This window comes from Asparagus officinalis, chromosome 1, assembly GCF_001876935.1.
Source record: "Asparagus officinalis chromosome 1, Aspof.V1, whole genome shotgun sequence".
NCBI lineage: Eukaryota > Viridiplantae > Streptophyta > Magnoliopsida > Asparagales > Asparagaceae > Asparagus > Asparagus officinalis.
The window spans coordinates 59,878,542-59,891,433 of NC_033794.1; the positions used below are offsets into that span (position 1 = coordinate 59,878,542).

The 12,892-nt window shown below is 38.0% G+C and overlaps 2 protein-coding genes across 3 annotated transcripts in view; one reads left to right on the forward strand and one right to left on the reverse strand.

The window, feature by feature from the left end:
• Positions 2,197 to 6,741, forward strand: LOC109834884. Its single transcript, XM_020402904.1, has 4 exons — positions 2,197 to 2,310; positions 3,251 to 4,998; positions 5,471 to 5,780; positions 6,192 to 6,741. The coding sequence occupies exons 2-4, from the start codon at positions 4,983 to 4,985 to the stop codon at positions 6,739 to 6,741; spliced, it is 876 nt and encodes a 291-aa protein (XP_020258493.1). The 5' UTR covers positions 2,197 to 2,310; positions 3,251 to 4,982.
• LOC109824870 (lysine-specific demethylase JMJ25-like) overlaps positions 7,491 to 12,892 on the reverse strand; it is a 27,017-nt gene continuing 21,615 nt past the window's right edge. Inside the window, exon 14 of one of the 2 annotated variants that reach the window (XM_020391510.1) lies at positions 7,491 to 7,968. In XM_020391510.1, coding sequence (XP_020247099.1) covers positions 7,869 to 7,968 — 100 coding nt within the window. In that variant the 3' untranslated portion in view covers positions 7,491 to 7,868. Of the gene's footprint in view, positions 7,969 to 11,121; positions 11,315 to 12,892 lie in introns of those variants that run through there. The other variant, XM_020391513.1, reaches the window with a different exon arrangement.

Consider the following 12,892-nt stretch of genomic DNA (forward strand, 5'->3'; position numbering starts at 1 on the left):
TACATTGATTTTTTTAATAATGATTAAATAAAAATTATAGCAAATCTACAGTGCGAGCTCGTCCTTTTGAGGGCTTGTGCAGGCTTGTCCAAGTTGTATTTCGCCTTGAGGACTTGCCCACCACAGCTCTTTGCTCAGGCGGCAACTCAGTTCGATATTGCACTTCAGAGGTCAGTCGAGAGCATTGTCACATCCGAAGGCCCAGGCTTCGGGGATCTCCAATGGAGGCTGGCCTCTTTACCTATCAAAGCAGGCGGGTTGGGGGACTACGCAGCGGCCGATGCTATACAGTTTTCTTTTGTGGCCTCGCGGATTCACTCCATCGAGCTCCAACACCACATTTTGAGAGGTTGTGGTGTTGTTTCTTTAGGTGAGCATTTTACTTCCGCCCGAGCCTTTCTCCAAGCCAAGCTACCTGAGGTTGACCTTCTTCAAATCACCACTAAAGGGTCTGTCCCCCCAAAACCAATGCATTACTTGGCAAGCATCTTTTTTGGTGGCGTTTGTAGAGATCTATCGACGAAGTTTGACCTATCAGAGAGGCAGATTGCGATTGTTGGGTGCCTGCGGGCAAAGCACGCCCAGGATTTTTTATTGGCCACGCCTATTGAGGGATTGGGGCAGCGTATGACTCCGGGGGAGTATCACGCCATCCTTAGGTACATGTTGTTGGTTCCTTTGTTCGTGGAGGGGACAATGTGCCCAGTTTGTCGTAGGACGCCGATGGATGCTTTTGGAGAGCATGTCATCCACTGTCAGAAGTAGCCGGGGTTCAAATACAGGCATGACTTAGTTAGAGATGTCTTGTATGATATCCTCCGAAGAGCAGGAATCCCATCCAAGAAGGAAGCGCCGGTCAACTTTCTCACTCCTCCTGGAGAGGCTAGATCTACTTTAAGGCCGGCAGACGTTCTTGTCTACAGTTGGAGCGGGGGGAAGCACGCTTGTGTTGATCTTACGGGGGTGTCTCCGTTGGTGGGGTTTGGTAATTGAGTGTTCACGGTTGGGCATGCAGCGGATAGGGCGGCAGAGGCAAAGATGGGCAAACATGATCAAGCTTGCAAGGACAACCACCACAGTTTCATCCCGTTCGCGTTCGATACGTTTGGTTACCTTGCAGCTGATGCGGTGGAGTTCCTCAGGAGGGTACAAAAAATCATGAATAGAAATGTGGCGACAACGGGGTCAGCTGAGTACGTGTTTCGTAGGTTAGGTTTTGCAATTCAGAAAGGATTAGCGGCGTAGCTTGTTGCCCGCTTGTCATCATCACATGTGTAATTTTTTTTTCTCTCTTATATTTTTAATAATATATAATAAAAAATGAATCTGACTTATTTACAATAATAAAATTATTAATTAATTATTTATTTTGATATTTAATCACGTGGGTTGCACCGTGCATAAAAACTAGTGGGAAAAATGACAAAATTTTAAAACCAACCCATTTAGAAACTTAATTGCCAAAATCGATCCATTTCAAATTTAATTGCCAAAATCGACCTAGTTTCAACCAGTTGGCTGAAACTAGGTCGATTTTGGCGAAATAATTTACGAAAAGTCTCGTGAAGTTTAAGCATATTGTTAAACTTCACGGAGCTTCAAGTCCCGTGAAGTTTCGTAACTTTTTTTATCAAAAAAATCGACCTTGTTTCGCTAAAACTGGGTCGATTTTGATAATTAAGTTACAAATAAATCGTTTTTTTGTAATTAAGTTGTTGGTTCTAAAATTTTGTAAAAACAAAAAGGGGAGGGGGGAAAAGCGCCCACAAAATCCAACGGCAGATGTCGAAAGAACCGCTCAAAAATCGAATCTCAAAGTACCAACCGTCTCGTATATATAAACTAAACGGCATTTCACATTTGTAGTCTCGTCCTGAAATATCGGCTGCTCAATTTAGTCTTCAATTGAAAACCAAGTTTTTAGGGCAAAACAATGCGGCCTCGTGAGCGAGAGCAAGATCCTCAGCTGCCGGAATCCTCACCGACCTCACCGACGCCGTCAGCTCCCCCGCCTCGGCTTTCATCGAACATCAGCAGCATGGTGGTTCGCCCGTCGGAAACTTCCGCCGGCGATTTCGAGGCTAGCGAGCTCAACCACCGCATCAATTCCGCCACCCCTCGCCGAGAATCTCCGATAGATCTCCGTCGACGACGCGGTGGGTCTCCACCGCCGTCCTTCCGACGGCGCGGGGAATCTCTACCGCCGTGATTCTTCGCCCGGTTTTAGGCGGCGCGGTGGTGGTAGAGGAGGAGGATCTCCGCCGCCGTTCAGGAACCCTAGGTCTCATCGTTTTCAAGATAATTCACAAGGTTTGCATGATTTGTTTTTCTTTGATCTGAAACCCTAGATTATGAAAATTGATTTTTGTTGTTATTATTAATATTATTTCTTTATTTATTTAATATGCGCCATTACTGTCCTCCTTATGTGTGCTCAAGAGATTTTCTCTAGTTCTGTTATCATGCAACCCTAGATTCTAAGAGTTGGTTATTATTATCTGCTTGCCATTAGTTGTCTGAAATTACTTCGAATACAAGCTTAAGTGGACTCTTGAAATCCCAAATTACATGAAGTTTGTCCAAAAATGGGCAGGTTACTTATAGCAGGGGCCTGATTGTTTTTAATTGACTCAAACTATATCTCGTTCGTCTTCTATTTGAACGCCAACGAGGTCAAGACTCCAAAAAAAATAACTTCCCCCCAAAGAAGAGCCCTAATATATATTTTTTAATTAAAACGTGCACCTTTTATAAAAACTCTCTTGCAATCAATGTGAAAAGGAGCTTTAGTTGTGTTTTACATGATGTATATACTATCTGTTCTTCAATATCTCCCCTTTTTATGTGTTTTATTTTGCATATGATGCTTTAGCCCTTGCATGCCTTTTCTAGTTTGGGGAGTAGAGACCCCTTTTTTTAATAATTCTCTTTGAAACTAATTTAGATTGCTTTATTGAGATATTCATGTGGTATTTGATTCTTATTTCATTTGTATATTTTGATTATTCTTATCTATAGCCCTTTAGGAGTGAGTCCCCCTGGTCACTGTGTATCTCATGGAAATACTGGCCTTACATCATAAACATGCACGTGTAAATAGTTTCCGTTGTTTGGATCTGTCATATTGCGAAGTGTACATCTCATTTTATGCACGAAGTGTTTCTTGTTTAACTTATTTGCTTTGTTAGCAAGCACTTCAACCTCTTCAATATGCTATGTTGAGAATAATTTGCTACTATGCTGTTTTCAGTTTCCAAGTTTCCTGGCTTGGGTGCAAGATCATGGGTAAGAAAGGCAGAATTTTAGCATGCATTCAGGTCTTGGCTGGTTGCTGTTGGGAAATATCATGGGTCATGTAGTGGTAGAATAAGAGATGGATGTGTTGGGTTAAAAAAAGTTCAATGGATATTAGTAACCGAACATGCAATTAGTTTTCTGTGACATGCATCACTTGGGTGGTCTGCTTACGCTGTCTATAACCAAGATGATCATCCGGGGACTGCCACATAAGTAATCTGGATTTCTGTTTGGAATAGGTTACATGTTACTGGAGATTTGGTTTTTGGTGGTTTGAATCGATTGTAGAAATAGCAGGAAACATGACTGGATTTTTTTAGTGCAATACTTGAGATATTATCGCATTGAAACTTAGCGTGCTGGTTATGATTTACATACCTGTTCCCGTCAAGATAATGACCGGGGACTTATTAATTTATTGTCCTCAATTATGGATATAAAGTCTTGCCCTGGTTTTACCATGTGCAACGGTGAGTGATCTCTGTGTTTCATCTTTGAGCTTTACGGAATTGTCCTTATGGTATTTACCAATCAAGTTAACTCACATTTTGTGAGGTGGGAGCTTCTGATCAATTTTTGTTGGTGAAGATAGACTTCTCCCTTTTTGTCCCTTGACATGAAGCTTGCTCGACAAGTGCAGCATGGCTCGTCTACATCTATTGCTTAAGGGGGGGAAAGGCTAGAAGGATTAAAGCATTGCCAAGTTTGAGCAGATGATGTTGGTAAAGGGACTAGTCCCTGCTAGTTTCGACGGTTGAATAAGCATCAGTTGTTGTATGACTTGAATCCTATTCGTTTTCTATATGATATATGCAACATTTTAAGGTCCCTTGACAAGAAACAGATTTGGTCACTAGCTGCTGCAAGGCTCATTTACTGTTGTTGATTGTATAACGGAAGAAGGGAAGAAGGTTTGAAAGTTTTTCAGTGTAAAATGGATATTGGTGGTAAAATGGACAAGTGGTTGCTATTTTCAAGGGTCGGATAAGTAATCAATTGTGAGATGACTTAATACTATTCATTTGCAGTATAATAGGTAGAAAGATTTTTAAGGTGGGTTCATTAAAGAAGTTTTGCATCAAATGTATCTAGTAATTTGTAATTTGTATAGTAGGCTGGTGATTCACATAAATAAGAGAGACAGTCGTATTCTTGTCACCAGCAAAGTGTTCGTGTTTGGAATAGAACACATTTCTTGGCTTCTTTTACTGGATTAAGTTAATCTGAACTCTATTTCCCGAGGATCCTTTGATGGTTCCTAAGAAAAATGAGTGAGAGTCATTCTGTTATTGAGGATTCTATAGTGGAATTGATCATTAGTATTTACTCAGGAATTATATTTTAGTATTTACTGAAGAAATGTGGACCTGGAGACTTCTTACAGGTCGGCCATGCAGTATATCTCCTGGGGATTGGCACAGTTGCTTAACAGAACTGCAACTAGTGAAGGGACTATGCTTGATGCTTATAGTAGCAATTGGCAAGGAATATAATGGGGTATTGGACTAGAAATATCATTTGTTTTATTATGGTGGTTGGGTCCCTGAAAAGGGTCTCTTGGATGATTTGTTGGCAGTGAATTTTATTGATGCCAAAGTGTTTCTTTTTTGGTTGTGAAAAAACAAGCATGCAACATCCATTTGGTATATCCTATTTTGTGGATGCTCACCGAGGAACTGTAGTGAATGACCTCAGCAGCAGGTACTTTTCTGAAGTTCTTTTCAACAAATTAGCTACATTTTGGTTCATGGTAATTGTCATCGACTTCCTTTCTATCTACTTCTTTTGGTTGTAAATAGACTGCTAATATTTAAGGAAATGAACAATGTGGATTTTGTTAAATTAAATATTGTTATCTTTTGCACAACTGTAAGATGCCTTAGCGAGTAGATTGTTTAGTTCTCACGATCATGAACGCTTTCAGTTCGTTTCTTGTACTATGTTCTGGTTAATGTATGACACGATGTGTAACATACGAAAGAGCTGACATCACTTGATTCTTCTTCCTTTCCGCCGATTCTTATTTGAAAGGTGAAGAGTTCAATTTTCCAGGTAGTCTCTTAACTGGAAATTCACTCTTTTGGAATGTGATGAATCCAACAGCATCTAGATCGGTTCATTTACTTATATTACATTTTTGCCTCTGGTTAATTTTTAATGTTATTGTTTTCAGGGTATCTTCCTCGTGCAGGTTCTATCTCACCACCTTTACGCCGCCCTAGGTTAGATGGTAGCCATTATGACACAAACTTTGATTATCCAGCTGGTTCACGCTTTGGTCGAGGGTTTCGAGGTGGTGGGAGGGGAGGTGGAAGGTTTCGTGATGTTTCACCACCGAATGGCTTGGGAAGGGGTGGTAGATCCTCCTATGGAAGGGGCTACACTGTAGATCAGCGAGTGTTATCTCCTGATGGAGAATATGTTCACAGAAATGATCCTAATTTATCTCCTAGGGAAGGCGACTGGATTTGTGGAAACCCCCGGTATGTTGATAAAAACTTTTAAAGCTTTGTTCTCATACCTATGTTGATTAAAAACTTTCAATCACTTGTGCTTTTATTTATTTTAGGGTAAATTTGTAGATAACCCCCTCATCTATATATTCAGTATCACTTATTAGCCCTCAACTCATTTATTAGCACTTACCTAGTCTTCAGTTGACATTTTGAGAGAGAAATTGCAGATAACCCTGCTTTTTCTCCGATAATTGATGGGTGGTTATAAATAGTAGTGATGATATAAATAAGTGAGCTTATTTACAATATACTCTTTATTTTATATGCAATGGTTTTACACAAATTATGCAATTCATGATGCCCATAGTACTTTACACAAGTTCTTTATTTCTTATGGATCATTTGTCTTACATTTCCTCTCTCGTCCTCTCTCTTCAGCTGTGGAAATCTGAATTTCGCAAGGAGGACATACTGCAACAACTGTGATGAGCCTCGCTATGCAACAACAGGACGCCCCACACCTATTCGCAGCCCAGTACGCACCGGACCTATTCGCAGCCCACTACGGACCGGACCTATTCGCAGCCCACTACGCACCGGACCCATTCGCAGCCCTCGTAGGCCCTACTTCACCTCTCCTCCCTCTCGCCGGTCTCCACCTGATATCACCGCTCCACCCTTAGACCGTGCGCTAAGAAGAAACTTCAATGGCTACCAGTCACCCCCTAGAGGGAGGTATAGAGATGATAGGATTGAGTATGAGGAGGAATACCGAGGAGGTAGAAACAATTGGTTGATGGACGAGGAATGGGAGAGAAGAAGGGGATATGATCGTCGACCTCTATCTCCGTTGTCGCCGCGGGACGGCGTGGGGATGATGATTTGTTTGGTGGGCGAGGGAGGGGGGATCGACGGGTGCTGGGCCGGGGGAGGAGCAGTGGTGATATGTACTAGAGGATTTGAAGAGAGGAAAAGAGGAAAGATTTAGCTCGCTAGTTTATCGTTTCATGTGTTAAAAGCGATACATATGCGCAAGTGGCTCGTTTTGATGTTGTTTCTTGTAGCTACCTCCAGTTTTTGTTGTGGATGGTTTGATATGGAGAGCTTGGATGAAGCTAGACGAATAGAAGCTTGTTCCCTTCAAGTTTTGTATCATTGATTTTCTTTCTGCAATGCTTGATGCTTGAATATAGTTTAAATCTGTTATGTGACAGGTACCCTCTCCCTTTCCTCTGTTATGTAGGAGCTTGGAGACCAGCATTATGATCTAAGAGTCATACAAACATTAACGAGTACATATTTGAAATTGAAATTTCGAGTCAAAGTTGCAAGCTGTATCTCGTTCAGCCAGGCACGAGTTACTATCTACTATGGGAGCTAATTATTTATGGACATATGTAGACACAAAACATATTATGTTTCGTTGCTGACCTGACTCCATTTCATGGTATGGATAATGGATATTCCAAGTTTTCCGCTTCCACCAGCCTCGACCTCAGACACCCACCAAAAAAAAAGGTTAAAAAAAAAAAACGGATGCAGATACTTCAGGGAAGAGGGCAGTTGCATAACCACGCGTTGTAGATCCATGGGGGCTTGAGAGAAAAGTGAAGTATACTCGCTCTTGATTAACACATCATTATATACTATATTATGTAAAACTCACCAAGAAGATTAAAAAAATAAAGAGCAAACACCTCCATTATCAGCAAAATAGGACCAATACGCAAGTCCGTATTCACTTGCAACACGAGCAACTTAATTATGCAGCAGTGTTAAAACATATCCCCGTAAGTAATACTCACAAAACAGGCACCCAGAATACATTGCAACCTATAAAGAGGCGACATTATATCACATCAATCTGTTTGGTACCTTTTCAAGATTAGTATGCCAACAGGAAATTTCATCCAAAGATGTCAGTGCAAAATAAAACAAAACTTAAATGTTACTAGCCGGTTATCACTTCCACAACTTTGTACAGCAAGCCCTCTTCTAAGAATGAAATTGGACAAAACGTTCTTAGTAGCGAGAGCATAATCTAAGCATTTGCATCAGTTGCATGATAATTTAGGTGTGAGATACATCAGCTGGACCACTGCGAACGAGCCCTCATCAGCTGGACCACTGCGAACGAGCCCTTTTTTTAGATCTTCCTCTCTTTCCATTTCGGGTTTTTTTCACCGGGGATTCATCTTTAACGTCAGTTTTAGCCCTGCAAATAGCAAACAATATGATGTTTAGATAAATTCAGGCGACTGCAGAACAGATGTAAACAACTGATGATTAATTAAACGTGCCAAGAATTGATTGCTTTGTCGCCGTGACTGTGCAATCATTCCAAATAAAATAATAAGTAGTTGTGTAATCAATTTCTTACAAGGACGCTTCCCTAATAAATGAAGGAAACCTCGGTGTGCAATATACTAATATTTAGTTATAGAAGTAACAGCATTTCTGCTTATTAACAGATAAAATTAGTACTGCGGGTGATGCATAACATCTCATGGCAGAGACATTAGTGAGAGGATTCATAGCAGTTGATGAAATTTAGCACAAATATACAGCAATGGAAAAGGTTAAAAATCCTCATATAATGCGCTTACGAACAATTATGTTAGCCAAATCTTACTTCCTAAACCCTAACGATGGGATAGGATGGAAAATTTGTAGATTTGGTAAGCTGTTCTATGGCTATTTAATAAATAAGCATATAGGAGAGGAGACTCAATGAGAGCCTGTCAATATCTATTATTTCTAATACAATGATTAAAATATGTGATAGTTCTAGTAAAAGATATCCTTAAGAATAAATTCAAGACATTCAGCATAATCTCCTATATCTCATTAGCATATTCCTGATATATCTCATGATACTCTCACTCAAACTGGTATACACATCGTACATGTCCAGCCTCGTACATGTCCAGCCTGGTACAAACTACTGGTAACGTCCTTCCCGAGAGCCCTAGGGAGTGCTTGGGTGTTTTCCAACAATATCTGGTAATGGATTTCTAGCTCTGAAAAGCTTTTCCAAGTATTTCCATACCCATCCTAGAAATGACAAAGGTTCCTCTGTTATGAGTGGAAAGGAAAATGATTTCTTTACCATACTGTTGTTTGAATAGAAACTCAAAATATGAATCCATGTCATTAGGAAATGGATATAGGAAGAAATTGACTGGTAGTAGTTTTCATTTAAACCCCTTCCCAATTTGTTTAATCCAAAAAAGTATCATTCCTTACTCATTCCATAGCTTTAAACTCAAAAATGGATTTCTATGCAAACACCCAACTTTAAGAAAGAGGTTTCATAATTTTTTTTGAGAAATAGACTTGGCAGCGCTTTTATGCACTTTCTACTGCATTTTCGAGCAGAAAATGCCACGTTCGCCTTTTTCGGCCGCTTATAATGAAAGCAAAACGGCAAGGCACACAGCCAAAACCAAGGTTTTTTTCAACACTAAGCATGACAAAGAAAATTCAGCTTTCGTACAACTCTTCTATACCTCCCTCTGATCATTAAAAAACTTTCCTCGATCTGATAGCAACTTGCAATTGCGGTTCATTGGCGCTTCAAGTGGTTTATATCTTGAAATACTTGTTTCAAAGAGCATATCTAAAGCATACTTCCTCTAAAAAAGGAAGATTGTCCCTTCACCTATCACAAGTAATCTTGATATTCAAGCCGAAAAACTCTGCTTTACATGTGATTTCAAATCATTGCTTCACTATGCATCATCCTATCACAATATCATCCACATATACTAAAAGAATTTTCCCATGATGTTAATAGGCAAAGACTAGGTGTTGTTTGGTTGATAGGAAATAGAACTACAAAGTTAAGCTATGCGATGCACTTCATACGTTTGGTTTGTTAAATTGCAACTACGAGAAAGCGCATTTAAAATTTGCAAGAAAATGCTGTAGCAAATGCTACATCCAATTTCAAAGGAGCAAAAGTTGCAACTTCCCAAAAAGAAATTTAAAATTAAAAATAAATGCTCACCTCATTAACCAACCTATTTATAATCCAAATCTTGAGAAAATGATGTAGCTTTTGCACTTTTTTCAACAAAACACTGGATTTGCACTGAAAATACATGTTACACAATTATATAGCAATCCAAACAACTTACTCGAAGTTGATTTCATGCAAAAATGCTGCATGCAATATTTACTACTGTAACATGCACAATATTTACTACTGCAACATTTGATTCAATTCATTTTGCGGCAAACCAAACTGCCCAAAAATGATCTTTTTATGTGATGAAGTCCATGCTTTGAAGTTAATGGAACGAATCTCCTAAAAGAAGTGGAAGACCGTATTAAATCATGTAAAGACTTATTTAACTCGCAAACCTCCCTGACTCACCCCGAGCAACAAACCTAAATGGTCGCTCTATATGCAACTCTCATCAAGAAAAAGGCATTTAGGAATGCATTCTTGACATTAAGATGATACAATAACCATTGATTGACTACAATAGAAATAAGCAAACTTACTAAAGTCATTGCTTCGATATCGGAGAAAATATCTTGACAATAGACATCATACATCCGTGGATAACCTTTTGCCACCAAACGGTACACCAACTTAGTCTGTATATCAGTCACATTAAGGGGCATTTGGTAACCTGCAACTAGAGTGGTTCAACGGCAGTTGCATGCAACTTCATCTACTTTGTTAGCTGCAAATGTTTATTTTTTTTTGCAACTCGCTTGTGCAGTTGCAACCACAACTACAAACCCTCCTCAGTTGCGACATGTGACTTGCATAAAAAATGACAGCAAATCACATATACTTGCAACATAAAACAATTATTACCCGCTTCTTGCTTCAAAATTTAAAAAAATAAAATAATTACCTACAATTAAAAAAGTATTTTAGAAAAATAACAAGTTTTAACTATTAAAAACTTGCAAGACTTTATAAAATTTTGAAAATACTAATTTGTTTTCAAAAAAATTAACTCTTCGAAAAGAACTCACTTTCAATACAAAAAAATAAAATAAAAATACAAATTTTATAAAAAAGATAAGTAGATTTTTCAAAAAGTTAACATTTTTTAGAAAAATCAATTTTTAAAGATCATGATTACCTAAAAGAATGAATTTGATTTTTCAAAATTAAATTTTTTCTTAAAAGACAAACAATCAAAAGAATATAAAGAACAGAAAAATAAACTGTATGAATATAAAGAACATATATAAATTCTACATTCTTATAAGCAAGCAATCAAAAAATAAACTGTAAGATCAAACTTAAGCAGATATATACTAGGTAAACATGGCTCCGATACCAAATGTTAGGCGGAAATAAAAACAGAAAAATGAAAGAAGACTTATAGAGTGAGACGGCCGATACTCAAGATAATATCTTTATTATGATCCAAAATATCTTACAATAGAACACACTTAGTTTACAGAGGATTTATTTCTTACAAACTCTCTTCTCTTACAATCTTTTATTCTCTCTCACACACACACTTGCATAACCTTCAGACTTCACTCATTTATAGACGTTGTTCAGAACTTCTGATAGCTTCAATTCTCTTCTGAAAACGACATGGCACATTAACTTTAAAAAAGTATAACTTCGTGGCGCATTAACTTTAAAAAGTATAACTTTAAAAAGTAAATGGCATCTCTTTTTTAAAGTATCTTTATAAAAGCTTTATTTAGAAAGCTGCTTTACAAAGTAGCTTTTTAAAGAAGATTCTAGACGGCTCCCCGAGGCTCAATCTAGAATTTAATACTGCTTATGAAGCGGGATTTTTACCTTTAAGGTTTGACATATTATTGTCAAATATTTCTGCTCAAATGTCGTCTGGATCTTGAGCATCTTGAATTAGGGTATCTTCTTCCATAGAATGGTGGCTTCTGGTATCACGAGTATCAAAAGCTTCTACAAATTATCTTTTAAAATATTCTACACATTTTTGTTGAATTTCTGACTCCGAACTTTGATGATATTTCCTCCTCATCATTTTTGCTATTTTTAGCATTGGATTTTTTTTTATTTCTTGAGTCATATGAGTCTCAAGAACAGAAGTATTTTTCTGAATTATTTCTTCTAATTGTTTAACTTTGGTGTCAAGGCATATGACATTCCACCGACGACAATAGAACTTTCTTTTAAGGACTGGTATATGAGAAATAGTCCAATCACATTCAAGCGACCAATTCCAGATCCAAGGAATCTCTGTTTCAGCAAAGAAATGAATCAGACACATGCCATCTATAAGCTGACTTTCATCCATTTTTTGCAAGAATATGATGGGAATCAACCCATGAGGAGTATAACTTCATCAATGGTTCTGGAAGAATACTTATTTCAATGCCATAGGTTTTCCACCATTTATAAAACCAAGCTGGAATGCCCTTTTGAAGAGCTTCTGGACATAACTTAATCAACCAAGTATACTTATTCTTTGGGTTCTGATATAAGAACACATCATAAAAAGCCTGTTTATAGTCCCATTAGTTAAAGAAATATATTTCTTTAGAATTTTGGGCTTTTACCAACAGTAATTCTTGGTTTGGATTAATGGCCTAATTTCGTGAAAGTATAACTTCTTGGATGATACATTTGCTAAAACTTGGCGGGACGTTATGATTCTTGCTGGCCCAACAATGGGTAATTTTCATGCCCTTCTGTATAAGAAGAGTCTTCATCCAAGCTCTAGATTTTAGAGATAAAAGTTGGATAAAAAGTTTCATGCAGATATTTCTGCCTTAGTTTTTCTGGATCATTCATTAAGGGAATGTTCTCTGGTTCTAGATACAGAACAACTTCTGAAATGGTCTTTACTGTCCATTCAACTTCTCTTTTTACTATTGAAGTAAAAGGTTCAGGACTATGTTCCTGTGAAATTAAATCATTTATGCCTTTATAAAAGGCCTGAGATGGACTGCTAGAATTATTTTTCTTAGCAAAACTCTGGTTCTAGATACAGAACAACTTCTGAAATGGTCTTTACTGTCCATTCAACTTCTCTTTTTACTATTGAAGTAAAAGGTTCAGGACTATGTTCCTGTGAAATTAAATCATTTATGCCTTTATAAAAGGCCTGAGATGGACTGCTAGAATTATTTTTTTTAACAATAGTCATATATATATATATATATATATA

Coding starts and splice junctions, on each gene's coding strand:
- LOC109834884 (XM_020402904.1), top strand. Junction 5,781..6,191: donor TGGATTTGTGGAAACCCCCG/GTATGTTGATAA, acceptor CTCTCTCTTCAG/CTGTGGAAATCTGAATTTCG.